Source organism: Ranitomeya variabilis, chromosome 1 (genome assembly GCF_051348905.1).
Source record: "Ranitomeya variabilis isolate aRanVar5 chromosome 1, aRanVar5.hap1, whole genome shotgun sequence".
Lineage (NCBI taxonomy): Eukaryota > Metazoa > Chordata > Amphibia > Anura > Dendrobatidae > Ranitomeya > Ranitomeya variabilis.
In genome coordinates this window covers 710,804,795-710,821,630 of record NC_135232.1, presented here as the reverse complement: position 1 = coordinate 710,821,630, position 16,836 = coordinate 710,804,795, and the positions used below count along the sequence as shown (strand labels likewise).

Sequence of the window (16,836 nt, the reverse complement as noted above, 5' to 3'; positions counted from 1 at the left end):
CTTGACACTGTATAGAGGCTCTTGTGGGATCGTGACTTGTGACTGTGTATCGTGGATCTTGTGGAATTGTGACGTGACTGTGTATCGAGGCTCTTGTGGGATTGTGACATGTGACTGTGTATCGAGGCTCTTGTGGGATCGTGACTTGTGACTATCGTGGATCTCGTGGGATCGTGACACGTGACTGTGTGCCTCTTGGATCTCGTGGGATCGTGACTGTGTATCGAGGCTCTTGTGGGATTATGACTTGTGACTGTATCATGGATCTCCTGGGATTTTGACATGTGACTGTGTATCGAGGCTCTTGTGGGTTCGTGACATGTGACTGTGTATCGAGGCTCTTGTGGGATCGTGACTTGTGACTGTGTATCGAGGCTGTTCTGGGATCGTGACTGTGTGTCATGGATCTCGTGGGATCGTGGCCTGTGACTGTGTATTTAGGCTCTTGTGGGATCGTGACTTGTGACTGTGTATCGAGGCTGTTCTGGGATCGTGACTGTGTGTCATGAATCTCGTGGGATCGTGGCCTGTGACTGTGTATCGAGGCTCTTGTGGGATTGTGGCTTGTGACTGTGCATCTTGGATCTCGTGGGATCATGACTTGTGACTGTGTATCGAGGCTCTTGTGGGATCGTGGCTTGTGACTGTATCGTGGGATCGTGGCTTGACACTGTATAGAGGCTCTTGTGGGATCGTGACTTGTGACTATCGTGGATCTCGTGGGATCGTGACTGTGTATCAAGGCTCTTGTGGGATTATGACTTGTGACTGTATCATGGATCTCGTGGGATTGTGACATGTGACTGTGTATCGAGGCTCTTGTGGGATCGTGACTTGTGACTGTGTATCGAGGCTCTTGTGGGATCGTGACATGTGACTGTGTATCAAGGCTCTTGTGGGATTGTGACTTGTGACTGTGTATCGAGGCTCTTGTGGGATCGTGACATGTGACTGTGTATCGAGGCTCTTGTGGGATCGTGACATGTGACTGTGTATTGAGGCTCTTGTGGGATCTTGACTTGTGACTGTGTATCGAGGCTCTTGTGGGATTGTGACTGTGTATCGTGGATCTTGTGGGATCGTGGCTTGTGACTATTGTGGGATCGTGGCTTGACACTGTATAGAGGCTCTTGTGGGATCGTGACTTGTGACTGTATCATGGATCTCGTGGGATTGTGACATGTGACTGTGTATCGTGGATCTCGTGGGATCGTGACATGTGACTGTGTATCGAGGCTCTTGTGGGTTTGTGACTTGTGACTATCGTGGATCTCGTGGGATCGTGACTTGTAACTGTATCGAGGCTCTCGTGGGATTGACTGTGTATCGTGGATCTCGTGGGATCGTGACGTGACTGTGTATCGATGCTCTTGTGAGATCATGGCTCGTTTACAGTGTGTCCAGGCTTTTGTAGGATCGTGAATTGTGACTTCAGTACTCAGTAAGTTCATGGCTCGTTAGTCTATCAGGGCTATTATGCATTCATAGCATATTGCATTGTCCTTGTGAGGTCTGAGCTTGTTACAAATAATCAGGGCTCTCAATAGGTCATTGCTCGTTGTATATGGTCTCTCATGACTTCATGAATTGTTACCAAGTATCGGGCTCATATGAGGTCATGACTCCTTACACTGTATTAGGGCTATCGTGACTTCAGCATTCTTTTAAAATCAAGACTTGTTGCAGTGTATCAGGGTGCTTGTGGGGCCATGACTTATTGCTTTGTATCTTTGTCCTCCTGTGAGGTCTGGGCTTGTTGCGTTGTATGGGTGTCCTCTTGTGAGGTCCGGGCTTGTTGCATTGTATCTGTGTCCTTTTGTGAGGTCCGAGCTTGTTGCGTTATATGGGTGTCCTCTTGTGAGGTCCGGGCTTGTTGCGTTATATGGGTATCCTCTTGTGAGGTCCGGGCTTGTTGCGTTATATGGGTGTCCTCTTGTGAGGTCTGGGCTTGTTGCGTTATATGGGTGTCCTCTTGTGAGGTCCGGGCTTGTTGCGTTATATGGGTGTCCTCTTGTGAGGTCCGGGCTTGTTGCGTTATATGGGTGTCCTCTTGTGAGGTCCGGGCTTGTTGCGTTATATGGGTGTCCTCTTGTGAGGTCCGGGCTTGTTGCGTTATATGGGTGTCCTCTTGTGAGGTCTGGGCTTGTTGCGTTATATGGGTGTCCTCTTGTGAGGTCCGGGCTTGTTGCGTTATATGGGTGTCCTCTTGTGAGGTCTGGGCTTGTTGCGTTGTATCGGTGTCCCCTTGTGAGGTCTGAGTTTGTTGCGTTGTATCTTTGTCATCATGAGGTCCGAGCTTGTTACTTTGTATGGGTGTCCTCTTGTGAGTTCAGAGCTTATTTCGTTGTATCTGTGTCATCATGAGGTCCGAGCTTGTTACGTTGTATCATTGTCCTCTGAGATTTCCGGGCTTGTTACGTTTGTATGGGTGTCCTCTTTTGAGTTCCGGGCTTGTTGCGTTGTATCTTGTCTTTTGTGAGCTGTCTTCTGATTACATTGTATCAGGGCTCTCCCTGTAACGCCTCCTGCATTGGTGTCAGCAGGACAGGATCAGATTGTTGTTTTTTTTTTTTTATGTGATGTCTTCTCCTCTATACAGTGTAGCGCCATTCTCCACCACACCCCAAGTGTTTTTCACCCCGTTGCTGTGTTTGTGGCTATATGCGGCCAATGTTTTGTTGGTCGCTTCACCGTCCAGCGCTGTTTGTTGGCTAATTATTGACTTTGCAGTCAGACGTGCGATGTTTGCTTGCTCCTCTGTGGAGCACCTGAATCTGCTTGGCGTGCACTGGTTGCTTGGTGACGGTGACTCCTCAGCTGTCACATCGCGCCAGCGATCACACAGGGTTTTGTTCTCAGAAATTAATTGCACGGATTTAATCTTGCGGCTGCTGGATGGTCGGGGAGTTATGAGGAAGGACCAGGCGTCTGCATTGTGCCACAGGAGTCAGTATTGTGCTGTTAATTGTTTGGATCGTTTTGGAGGAGCCCAAATTTTATAAAGCGATCGGCAGCACTGTAAACGTTTCCCTTCAATGACAGCAAGAAGAGAGGATGAATGTGCTAAGCTGCGATAGACTTTACCAAAGGAGGCGCAGATGTGCGATCTCCATAGTGCTGCACAAGAGGGTGAATTCATGGGTAGAGGTCCTCCATAATGTGTCCATCAGGAGGCCAGAAGTGGGCATGGGGGTGCAAACTCCCAACATTCTCCAGGGAGATGTCTGCTATTGAACCATGCTGGGCATTGTAGTTTCTCAACAGGCCGTGGGGCTGCAAGGAAGAGTGTGACTTGCACTATGAAGGGTGGCTTAGTGACGGCAACTGATCAGTGTTACTAGTCATGGGTGACTTAAACATCCCCACTGATACCCTTCAGTCAACAGCCTTCAAACTTCTTCCCTTAATTCATCTTTTGGACGTACTCAGTGGTCCTCCGCGGTCCTCCGCAGCCACCCACACAGACGGACATACACTAGGCCTAGTTTTCACTCGTCTCTGCTCCCTATCTAACTTCACAACCTCCCCTCTCCCTCTATCCGACCACCATCTGCTCATCTTCTCATCCCTGTCCTCCTCAACGGTCACCCATGTCCAGCAACATGTGCACCCCCACAGAAACCTCGCACACATATACTCCCACACGCTCTCTGACTCTATCCTACCACTGGCATCCATGTCCTCACTCCACGACACAGACAGTGGTACTGCTTTCTACAATGCCACTCTCGCATCAGCTATTGACACGTTTGCCCCTCTCGTTCATGGCTGAGTGCAATGTATCAATAGACAACCCTGGCACAATAACATCACTAAAAAGCTCCGGCAAGTGTCCAGGGTTGCAGAGCGGCATTGAAAGAAAACACATTCACAAGGCGACTTCACTGCATTCTAACAGGCAACACTCGCTTTTAAATCTGCTCTCACCTCTGCTAAACAGGCCTACTTCACAACCCTCGTATCGTCCTTATCCTACAACCCCAAACAGTTATTCAAAACCTTTAACTCTCTCCTCCGCCCCCCACTGCCCCCACACTTTAAAAATAAGGTCAACTAAACAAGGCAAGTCTTCACTGTTCAACCACCACAACCCCTTTGTATACCAGACCAGTGCCCAAACCCAATAACCTCCCTATCCAACATCACTGAAGGGGGGCTTAATTGTCTTCTCTCCAAATCGCACCTCACCACCTGGGCACTCAACCCCATCCCATCTCACCTCCTCCCCAACCTCACCGCCACTCTTATCCCATCCCTAACCCACCTCTTCAACTTATCACTAACTTCTGGCACCTTCCCTTCTGCTTTCAAACATGCCACAATCACGCCTATCCTTTAAAAAGCCAACCCTCGATCCAACTGCTATGTCTAGCTATTACCCAATATTACTGCTCTCATTCACTTCCAAACTCCTGAAGCAGCACGTCCAAGCTGAACTTTCCTCCCACCTCTCATCTAACTTGCTCTTTGACAATCTACAATCTGGTTTGCGCCCCATCACTCAACTGAGACAGCCCTGACCAAAATTACTAATGACCTACTTACAGCCAAAGCTAACGGACAATACTCTGTACTCCTCCTTCTAGACCTGTCCTCTGCTTTCGACACAGTTGACCACTGCCTCAACCACAGATCCTCTCCTCCTTTGGCATCAAAGAACTTGCCTCTCCTGGATCTCCTCATACCTTTCCAACTGCACATTCAGCGTCTTCAACTCCCACACTACCTTTTCATCCCACCCTCTCTCTGTTGGAGTCCCCCAAGGCTCTTTTCTAGGACCCCTACTCTTCTTAATCTATACACTTGGCCTGGGACAACTCGTAAAGTCCCATGGATTCCAGTACCACCTTTATGCTGATGACACTCAGATCTATCTTTTTGGCCCAGACGTCACCTCTCTGCTGTCCAGAATCCCAGAGTGTCTATCAGCCATATCCTCCTTCTTCTCCTCTCGCTTCCTTAAACTCAATTTGGACAATTCTGAACTCCTCATCTTTCCTCCATCTCATAGATCTTCCTTACCTTACCCATCTATCGCAATAAACGACATCACGCTTTCCCCTGTACTGGAAGTCTGTTGCCTCGGAGTAACCCTTGACTCTGCCCTGTCCTTCAAATTGCACATCCAAACTCTTTACACCTACTGTTGCCTCCAGCACAAAAATATCTCCAAAATCCATCCTTTCCTCAACCGTCAATCTACTAAATTGCTTGTGTATGCCCTCATCATCTCCCGCCTTGACTACTGCAACATCCTTTTCTGTAGCCTCCCTGCTAACACCCGTGCACCTCTCCAGTCCATCCTTAACTCTGCTGCCCGACTAATTCATCTCTCTCCTCGCTACTTTTCCGCTTCCCCCTCTGCAAAACTCTTCACGGACTCCCATTCCCTTAGCGTATCCAGTTCAAATTAGTAATACTGACCTACAAAGCCATCCATAACCTGTCTCCTCCATATATATCTGAACTAATCTCCCGATATCTTCCCTCACGTAATCTCTGGTCCTCCCAAGACCTCCTCTCCTCCACACTTATTCGCGCCTCACCCAACTGCCTCCAAGACTTCTCCCGAATATCCTCCATCCTCTGGAATTCTTTTTTCCCAACATGTCCGACTATCAGCCACATTTGGATGCTTCAGATGGAACCTGAAAACCCACCTCTTCAGGAAAGCCTACAGCCTGCACTGACCCCGCTGCCTCCTCACCACCACCAAAGCTACCGCCTCACTAAGACCAGAGCTCCTGCAACCTTTAAAGGGAACCTATCACCCCGTTTTTTTCGGTATGAGATAAAAATACTGTTAAATAGGGCCTGAGCTGTGCATTACAATAGTGTAGTTTGTGGACCCCGATTCCCCACCTATGCTGCCGAAATACGTTACCAAAGTAGTAATTTTCGCCTGTCAATCAGGCTGGTCAGGTCGGATGGGCGTGGCTTCTTCCCCCAGATATTGCGTAGTTTTCCGTTGGTGGCGTAGTGGTGTGCGCATGTCCAAGGTCCCCAATCCTGCACGGGGGGGTGAAAATAGCAGCGATGTCCGTTATTCCATTGGTGGTCGGTGGGCGCGGCCATCTTCCTTTGGCCGCGCGTGCGCAGAAGCGGCGCTCTGCTGGCCGCGGCTTCAGGAAAATGGCCGCCGCGATCTCCATCTGCGCACGCGCGGCATCCCGCGGCCATTTTCCTGAAGCCGCGGCCAGCAGAGCGCCGCTTCTGCGCACGCGCGGCCAAAGGAAGATGGCCGCGCCCACCGACCACCAATGGAATAACGGACATCGCTGCTATTTTCACCCCCCCGTGCAGGATTGGGGACCTTGGACATGCGCACACCACTACGCCACCAACGGAAAACTACGCAATATCTGGGGGAAGAAGCCACGCCCATCCGACCTGACCAGCCTGATTGACAGGCGAAAATTACTACTTTGGTAACGTATTTCGGCAGCATAGGTGGGGAATCGGGGTCCACAAACTACACTATTGTAATGCACAGCTCAGGCCATATTTAACAGTATTTTTATCTCATACCGAAAAAAACGGGGTGATAGGTTCCCTTTAACCTATTGTCCTCTTCCCCACCATCCTGTAGAATGTAAGCCCGCAAGGGCAGGGTCCTCTCCCCTCTGTATCAGGCTGCCGTCACACTATCAGTATTTGGTCAGTATTTTACATCAGTATTTGTAAGCCAAAATCAGGAGTGTGTGATAATACAGAAGTGGTGCATATGTTTCTATTATACTTTTCCTCTAATCGTTCCACTCCTGGTTTTTGCTTACAAATACTGATGTAAAATACTGACCAAATACTGCTAGTGTGACGGCAGCCTCAATCTGTAATTGTTAGTTTGCTTACTGTAAGCAAACTACTGTACTGTAAGTGATATCTGTAATTTGTATGTAACCCATTCTCATGTACAGCACCATGGACTCAATAGTGCTATATAAATAATAATAAAAATAATAACTTTTGGGGGGTTTATAGATCGTTCTCCCTTCTGTCATCCCACCTAGACTCTACTCTAGTGATGTACACCAAGGTTCCTTAAAGGGGTTGTCTTGGCCATTTAATTTTTGTTTTTAAAAGGATCAAGGGAGTCATAAACCAAAAAGAATTAAAAAGCACAATTCTACATCACACCAGTTTTTCATCGGGCCACTTGTATTCCTCCACGGGTCCACTCCGGTGTCTACTTGCTGGTCCCTCTTGAGACACAAAAAATGTTGCCAAGGCAATCGGCGGTGGAGGTGGGACCCTAATGTGACCAGTGATTGGCTGAGCTGGCAACTTCCATCTCCTGTGTATTCAGGTGGACTCTGGAGCAGCAGAGTGTTGATGAAGGGGAGCACTGCCACTCCGAGCCTTTTTAAAGCCAAAAATTATTTGCCCAGGCAAACATTCCCTATTAGTATTATTATTATTTATACATGATGTATCTTTTTTTTTTTTTTTCCCTAAGTCACAGGCTTCATAGCCATCTTTAGACTTTCTTCTTCACCCGTGGCGTACTCTATAACGAGTGAGGGTTTGCCTAACCCCTGGTTCTTAAAGGGGCCAAACTAGTCCCTATGTATGAGAAGACCAAAGATCTGTGATAGTTGGTGACCCCTTTAGAGAATACACATTGGGGTCCCATAATGTCAGGATATGCTCTCTCTTTCCCACCCCTTCCCCAAACACACTGTGCCTCTTTTACTTCATTTTTTTGAAGGACCATCTCCCAGGCACATAGGGTCTGTTGGGAATCTGGATATAATGGGCAAATGGCAAAAAAAAAAAATCCAGTTGGCGCAATACATAAAACAAACAAAAAAAACCTGTTACCAGAGCGTTTCCTTAAAGGAAAGGACCAGACTAAAGGCTTTGTGCACATGTTGCAGGTTTTTTTTTCTGTGCTTATTTGTTGCAAAACTTGAAGGCTTTCCCCATACCAGCAAAGTGCATGGGATTCCTAAAGTCGCATACACACTTTGCTTTTTTTTGGTGCAGATTTAAATCTGCAGCATGTCAGTTCTTGCAGTATTTTTTCACATATATTAATTAGTGAAAAATCTGCACCAAAAATTCATGTAAGAAACGCAGCCAAAAATGTGCCTACTTTACCCAGTGTGTTTCTGGCCAAGAGCTGCAGAAATTCCAGCTGCAAATACTTACCGTGTGCACATGCCCTTAGATTCCCCACTATACAGTGCAGTCTGTGGGAACCTAATGAGGATGCGATCATGATGGATGATCAGCTTATCCCCCTCCCCCACTCTCCTCCACCCTCCTACTTCTTACATTAGTCTTACTTTTGAAGTGACGGGGTCATTTCGACCCGAGGAGAAGGGAATAGATGGATTCAGAGAACTGAGCTGAAGGGGCCAGATTCGGCACAATAGGCGGCCCCATTACTGCAGGACTCTGGGGGTTCTTACAAGGCTGAGACTAATCACAGGGTCCCAATTATACCCTGGGAGCGCCTCCTTCAGCGCCCGTACAATGGCGCAGGTCTGGTTCTCACTTCATCGCTTGGGTGGTGTGTGAAGGGGCCGGAAGGCAGCTGCGAGCGCTATACGGGGGGCTAGAATGACTTTTCTGCATGAAAGTGCAAATCCCCTTCAGCTGCGCTCTCTAAATTTGTTTAAATTTCAGCCTTGGTATATAATCTAGAGGTTCTTAAAGGGGAAGGTAGAATTCTGTCCTTAAAGGGGATTTTACATTTGAATTGCAATTTATGTATTCCAATTGCCAAATCTCTTCTTGCTGATGTTTTCATCCAACAAGCCTAGATAGACTGAAAACTTTCTGCAAGCTTTTCACAGCTGTGCATTTGTTACACAGGCATCCAGTAGCTAAACAGTCTGTACTCCAGGCCCATACATTCATATATTGTGGCAACCTCGGGCCGGGAAGGAGCTTTGGTACAGTAGACCCACTGATCCGTTCATGGTTATAAGAGTTGGCCGCACATGTTCACTACTTTTTCATTCCCAATACCTCAAGTAATCATGTTTATGGGTCATCCCCTTTAAATAGGACCCCTGACTTGCCATAAATATGTAATATTTTTACCTGGTGTAATTGTCGCTGTTCTCTTGAATCCGGCGATGTCTTTCTTTTCTTCCTGCTCCTCTCCGCTCCTGAGATACGGCCGCCTCTTCCCTGTTTATAAATCTAGTCCTTGTTTTTTTTTCCAAGTGGGAGTGGTCCTTAAGTTGACACCCACAGAAGCTTGGGGGCCACGCCCACTTGGCCAACATGACTAGATTTTATATATACAAGTTAGATGGTCCGTATCTCGGGAACGCAGAGGCGCAGGAATAAAAGAAAAAAATCCCCGGATTTAGGAGAACAGCGCCGCTTACATCGGGTGAAAACAAATACATTTATGGCAGGTGACAGGTTCTCTTTACGTTTTCCAGCTTTCACATATATGTTGAGCGTCAATTGTTAACCATTTTCACAGACTCGGACTGAATAAATTGTGTACACTCGCTGAGAGTTTGCTACCGTTGCATCTTGTCTCGTTAAACACATCCTGACTTTGTTTTACATGCACCAATTCATTATAAAAAGTAAATAAAAAAATCAGCCAGCAGTCCAGACTTTTTGACTAGCGGACTGGGCGCAACTGTAATGAAACTTCAGCCCTAAAAAGTGTGAGACTGCGGCTTTTCAGCAGCTGGATTATTACTAACTGATCAGAAATGAAAATCTCAAAGGTAAATTTGAAAAGTTTCAGAACTTTTTTTCACGAAGCCCTATTTAACCCCTAAATGCCTGGACACCTTGGATCACTCGCCCGTGGTCTTGACTTTCGGGACCGCGATGCTTTTGCGGAGGATGTTTTCTCTGTCGTTCGTTTCTGATTTCCATTCCCCCAAATGATTAAATGTCGGGTAATGTCTCATTTTTTGCAATTAGTCTTCGGAGGCTTCAGACGCGCCATTAGTGACAGAATTTTTAAAAACCCCAGTGACTGCTCCACTTTAATCATTCCGTCTCATTCTGAACGCTTAGGACATAACTTTGCTAAATTAGCTGCTTGGAATGTGAAACCAGAATATTTTTTTTTTCCATCGTTACAAGAGTGTAATTATACGCTCCTCAGCATTGAAATTACAAGAGCGAGAAGAAAAGGTGATGGAATTATGGAAATCACAGGGTGGAGACATGTTACTGATCTGCATATGACAAAAAAAATGGAAACGACATTTGAGAAGCTCTTTCCACTGTGATCAGCCTGCTTCCCCTTAACCTGCTCCCTTGGCTGCAGGGTCACCAGACTTGTCTCCCATCAAGCACATTGGGGACTTTATTGGTCGGTGATTACGCAGGAGCTGCCAGCAGAGGATCTTGATGATTTCTCCAAGTGCAATCAGCAGCATAACTTTCCTCAAATGACCCTTAATGACCTCAGGTACAGCAGCTGAGGCCAGAGGTGCCGGGATTTCTGCACGAGGCTCACACTCCGGACTAAATAATCCAGATGTTTCTGATTTTAATTCCCATTTTTTCATCATTTGCAGATCCGTAACCTCTATCCATCCTGTGACTTTTCCATCTCGCAGTGATAATATCAATGGTGAGGAGTGTATAATACCGCCATCCATTTCGCCTTCTTCACACTCTTAGTAGCGCACACCGGTGCCCCGGCCGGATCTTCAGCGGCATCTGTTCCCGCCATGATAGGTAGCCGTGATTAAATTTGTCCCTCGCTAATAAATGAAGGAGATTAATTTAAGACTGAGGGACGGAGGTTGCGGGGTTTGACCCTGCAGTAACGGCGCAGAATACAAGATTACGGTAAGGAGGGGCGTTTAGAAAATGGGTGAGATTTAATTTTGTGTTGGTCTGCGAGGGTCCTGTAATTACTAATTAGGTTTTGGGCACAGCTGCACCTTTTTTTTTAATAATTTTTCACTGGTAACTGTGACCGTTACTGGAGGAGTCTCGATGTCTAAAATAGTGTTGCCATATTACAGATTTTTGATGCTTTGTAGAACGTATTGTGTGCGGGAGGAAGGCAAATGACCCCCACAGAAAAGGAACCTGAAGCTTCTGGGCTCCGATGCCAATGATCCCACCTATTGTGCACCATTTCTTAAACTGGCATCTTATGTACTGTAGTAGCGGGAGAATTGGGTACAGGCGGGACCCAGTGCACCCTTTGTCCCCCCCATGGACTGACTATATATAGGCTGTGTTATAGTCTATGGGGCTGTTCAGGGGTCCGTTGGAAGACGTGCCCATTATAGTCTATGGGGCTGTTCAGGGGTCCGTTGGAAGACGTGCCCATTATAGTCTATGGGGCTGTTCAGGGGTCCGTTGGCACACGTGCCCATTATAGTCTATGGGGCTGTTCAGGGGTCCGTTGGAACACGTGCCCATTATAGTCTATGGGGCTGTTCAGAGGTCCGTTATTTTTAGAATTAATTTTAGGCGGAGATTTTGTCCACAAAAAAAAAATCAAGATTATGTTTTTGAAGGTTGCAAGTCTAAGAAACTCTGCCAAATCTTGGATGCCATACTAGTTGCATGCTAATATTGGTTTTTCACTAAAAGTGAAGCTTAAAGGGGTTGTTAACTGCTCGGACAACTCCTGTTTCTATACTCCCATATGTTAAAAGAAAAACAGCCTGTTCTGTTCTCCGATGCCTTTGGAGTGACATCTGTGCCAGGTCTCGAATCGGCGGCCGTGAATGGATCCCTTCACTCGTCTCTTTTGGGCGAAACTACTATTCAGACAAAGTGAGAGAGTTGCAGTTCTACCTTTACCCGGATGTCCGGTTTGGTAGTGACCAACTCCTTTTAAGAAATAATAATAATAATAATAATAATAATAATAATACAAATAATTAGAAAGTAAATAAAGCAAATAATATAAAAAGTAAATAATAAACACACACTATAATAATTTTAAAAAGTAAAATACAATATATAGCATTTTATTTAGTGTTTTTAATTATTTATATTATTATTTTATTTTATTTTGCATTTTTTTATGTATTACTTTTTTAATTACTAATTGCATTTTTTTTTGTTATTGTTTTTATTCTTTTTTTTATTTTATTTTTTTGTGTGTGTTCCTGGCAGGCCATGAAAGCATATATTATTATTTTTACAATCCACCAGAAAATTGCAATAATTAGAATATTAAATTCCTATTTACTGACCCAGACGTCGTTTATCTATGGGCTGCCATTATGCAGTTAGAAGGCAGGACGCTGATGTCTCGCACAGAGATCAGAGCAGTCTCTGCTGCTGATGAATTTACAGGGGCAATGTGTTTTTATTTTGGTGGAATAAAAAGTTAGTTCTCCTGGCTGGATATTAAATAATGTATCCACAGAGCCTCCAGATAATACACTTCAAGCCCCGCACTCACTATTAAAGGAATAGATCGGCAGGAAGATGTATCATAAGGTGTTTTGAAGTATTCGGCTCAAAGGCCTCTTGCCATTGATGCGACGGCTGAAGATGTTTTTGCAATTTTTTTTTTTCTATTTTGTCTGATCACAATCAACACTTCTTTCCTTCCCACTCCTGCACCCGCTCTCTTCATCCAAGATCTTATTAATTTCATGTCGTCCAGACATTTCTTTTGTCCTTGAACCACACGAAGGAATATAAATTAATGGGAGCAAATCTAATGATGTTATTAAAAAAACACCTCAGTGTTGAACACAAGGGGATCCCGACCACCCAGGTTTATATTGTGCTGCCTGTAAGATTCCCTTTGTGAGTCTGTATAATAAACCTGCCCTGTACAAATGGTGGGGATTATTCACAATACACTAAATAGGGTAAAGAAAACCCCAGTGCTGGGACTTTTTCGCCACTATTATGCAATACTTCCAAAGTTTTATTGGTGCTTAGGGGAAATGATGGGGAAAGTAGTGATAGAAGGTTTACCACCGAATGGGAGTATGTGGTTTAATAAAAGTTTATGGTTCGGGTGGCTTTAAAGTAGATTTTTTTTTTTTTTTCATGTGTTGATCCCGAAGGGGCTAAATTGATGACTCCTTCCTACTCGCTCATCCATCCTTAATGTAGTCTTGTAGATCCTGGCAACAATGTCTTCCCTTGGTTGAGGTTGGCCAAACTACTTGACCTTAAATACTCCTCTTCTGGCCTTTCGATGTAAATATCATTATTGGAATATTTTGCACCAACATGTCACCGAGAGGAAGTTGCACAGAGCAGTAAAGTGCCTGTGAAAATACTTTACAAAGATCTTGAAAAGATGCCTGTATACATATGATAGCTGGTGGCCAAATAATTATTCCACTGCCATTATTCCGCCATGACTACCACCTAAAATCTATGGGAATGGCTAAGCCATAGGTGGTCAAGCTGTCCCTCATGGTTGCAATTGGCCTAATGGATTTGGCATTACTCCTTGAGGCTAGACTCACCAGATGTTGGGCTTTATCTGTTGGCAGCAGTTTCCAAATTTATAGCAGATGACCTCTAGCTGACTTATAAAAGTTGCACTTTGATGGAAATTAATAAAAATATCCTTGTAGCCAGCATGAGGTCTCTAAAACTGGACCAATCCTTGGCCTTTTATCAAGTCCAGCTTTTAACATAAAGTAGGAAAGTTGAGTAGGCGATGGAAGGTGTTGGCAATGGTTAGTAATTTGACCAATTTTTGGCCTTGAGTTATTGGCTATTCAGAAGTTTCCAAAGGCTGGTCTAACCTCACAAACCATTACTGACATCATCTCTAGGTTAAATAGGCTTTACTACCATGAATTATAAACTCCAGAGTGCCCAACTACTCCTTGCCAATTCATGGTAAAGTCTAGTTGACTAATTGAAGATGCAAATTAAGGTCTGCGGAGGTGGATTTGTCCTTAAATTTTACGACCAGGAACTATAAAGTCCTGAATCCCCAACAGATAAAGCCTAGTAGACCTGTGGAAAAAAAAATGTTGATAAAGGTCCCTGAGGTTAGACTAGTTCTTGGCATTCAGGGTTTTGCTACCATGATTTGGAAGCTCGTGAAGCCAAATCTGCTCTTGACCTATGGTAGTTGCAATATTTGTTAGTATATTATATATACCCTTGATGGGTGCAGATTCTGTCATGTATAGGTCCCATACATAAAAGAAACAGACTACTAAGTGTCTTGAGAACTTGGTGTAGTGATGACAATCAACAAAATTTACATGTACATCGTCAATGGTGGAGTGTAGTAACATGTCTAGACTTCTATGCTAGGATTGTTGGTAACTGTTGGTCATGTATATAAGCTTGCGGATCCTGCTGGTACAACAGAGGAGCTTCCTGAAGGTTGACTGCTTAGCTACCTTCAGAAAGTTACGTTTTGTACTCTAGTTTTAATTAAACCTGATCCTTTTGAAGGGATTTCTTTTCATTATCTAACATTTCCTTTCCCAAAAACTCTTATCACAAGAGGCCAGTGGCGCTTCCATCGATCTCGTTGCAGAGAATTAAACTACTTTATTTTGATTTTTGACACCAGATTGCTCCCCCGAAGCCCAGCCTAAATACATCAAAGATGGCAAGCGGTACGGCCGCCGCTCTGTGCCTGAGCTTCAAGACTCGCTGGAAGAGTTTGATGAAGAGACCATAATTGAACCTGAAGATGAAGGGACGAGGTCCTCGCAGGTCAGCTCCAGGAACTGTGAAGAGGTAAGAAGATAAATTAATTTCATGGCTTTAGGGGGACATTATTTTTCATTGCCACCTGGTAGGTGACTGATGGCAGCTTAAGAGAATCCAGAGCAAGTATCTTTGGTGGATTATCTTCATTTTCAGTCGGTATGGTTAAAAAACCTAATTGATTGTGTCTTGGATATCTCATCATTATGTGCAGATATAGGGTCAGGATGGATGGGCTATATAAATCTGATTGAATTAAATCCTAACCTTGAGTGGCTGTGTCTGAGCAGATTTATGGGTCGTTTGTACAACTATCGTGGTTAGTGCTTAGTTATGTTTGGGTTGTATGGTGGCTTGGTGGTAGGCTCCAGACAGGGCTCCACTTTTCATTACCTGGGATGAAGATGGTTTGCAGCATAATCCTCTATCTCAATCCCCTTGTCAAGGCAGAGTGGCTTGTTGGGGCAGTGGAAGCCTTCCCATAGCTGTGCCCTCGGTTACATAGTTATTAAGGTTGAAGGAAGACTTTAAGTCCATCTAGTTCAACCCATAGCCTAACATGCCCTAACATGCCCTAACATGTTGATCCGGGGGAAGGCAAAAAAACCCCATGTGGTAAGAGTAAGCTCCACCATGGGGAAAAAAATTCCTTCCCGACCCCACATACGGCAAAAGTTAGTGGAACTTAGCTTAAATCAGACCTGAGCATCATTCGCGTGGAGTCTGTAACTTCCTGCTATGTTCATATTGATACTTTGGCTTTAATTGCACATTCCCATAAGGGAGCATTTAGAATTTAAAGTGCTTCCCTACCATGCTCATTGAGACCACTGCACTCCATTTCTTTATTTCAGAGCACCATTTCCCCATGAACAGTTGACCAGGATTTAGATATTAATGATGTATCCATGGGATAGGTCTGGGGCGGACATATCATTGGTACAACCTGTGCAGTCGCTCGGTAGCCCAAGAAGTAAGGGGGCCTATTTCTACCTTCAAACTAGGAGGATTTGTGCATTATGAGGAACTATTGGGCTTCAAAGAGCCCATACACTGTTCTTGCACAAGGGCCCTCTTCTGTCTATGTCCGCTAGAGGGATTTGTCATCAATATCTAATCGTTGGGCTCCAACATGCGGCACCCCCACAATCGGCTGTTAGCAGCCTGAAGTAAACAGTATACAGAGTCATAACTGCAGAGTGCTGTATGTTGTGTTGTTGCAGCTTAGATAACATTCATTTCAATGGGAGCTGAGCTGCAGTACCCAAGAATGGCCACTATCCATTGATCGGAGCTGCTCCATACACTGTCAACTTCTTGTGGTCGCAGCGCAAGATTTCCCCTGATTGATGGGATATCATTGGTATTTTAGTACTGGACAGTCCCTATAAACTGGATTCAGACCACTTTTATTAAATAAAATAAAACTGTAGCAGATTCGACGGGATCCGTGTGCCCTTCTTCAATGCAATATAATCTATAGTACTATACAGGTCCTTCTCAAAAAATTAGCATATAGTGTTAAATTTCATTATTTACCATAATGTAATGATTACAATTAAACTTTCATATATTATAGATTCATTATCCACCAACTGAAATTTGTCAGGTCTTTTATTGTTTTAATACTGATGATTTTGGCATACAACTCCTGATAACCCAAAAAACCTGTCTCAATAAATTAGCATATCAAGAAAAGGTCCTCTAAACGACCTATTACCCTAATCTTCTGAATCAACTAATTAACTCTAAACACATGCAAAAGATACCTGAGGCTTTTAAAAACTCCCTGCCTGGTTCATTACTCAAAACCCCCATCATGGGTAAGACTAGCGACCTGACAGATGTCAAGAAGGCCATCATTGACACCCTCAAGCAAGAGGGTAAGACCCAAAAAGAAATTTCTCAACAAATAGGCTGTTCCCAGAGTGCTGTATCAAGGCACCTCAATGGTAAGTCTGTTGGAAGGAAACAATGTGGCAGAAAACGCTGTACAACGAGAAGAGGTGACCGGACCCTGAGGAAGATTGTGGAGAAGGACCGATTCCAGACCTTGGGGAACCTGAGGAAGCAGTGGACTGAGTCTGGTGTGGAAACATCCAGAGCCACCGTGCACAGGCGTGTGCAGGAAATGGGCTACAGGTGCCGCATTCCCCAGGTAAAGCCACTTTTGAACCATAAACAGCGGCAGAAGCGCCTGACCTGGGCTACAGAGAAGCAGCACTG

At 44.9% G+C, this 16,836-nt stretch overlaps 1 protein-coding gene across 6 annotated transcripts in view; it reads left to right on the top strand.

Annotated features, from left to right (window-relative positions):
• The window catches only part of NIN (ninein), a 112,334-nt gene that overhangs the window by 43,291 nt on the left and 52,207 nt on the right, over positions 1-16,836 (top strand). For all 6 annotated transcript variants that reach the window (XR_013216485.1, XR_013216487.1, XM_077267373.1 and 3 more), the window contains exon 4: positions 14,471-14,640. Coding sequence is in view for 4 of the 6 variants with exons in the window: in XM_077267373.1 (XP_077123488.1) it covers positions 14,471-14,640 (170 nt within the window). In the remaining 2 variants the exon portion in view is untranslated. The remainder of the gene's footprint in view (positions 1-14,470; positions 14,641-16,836) is intronic.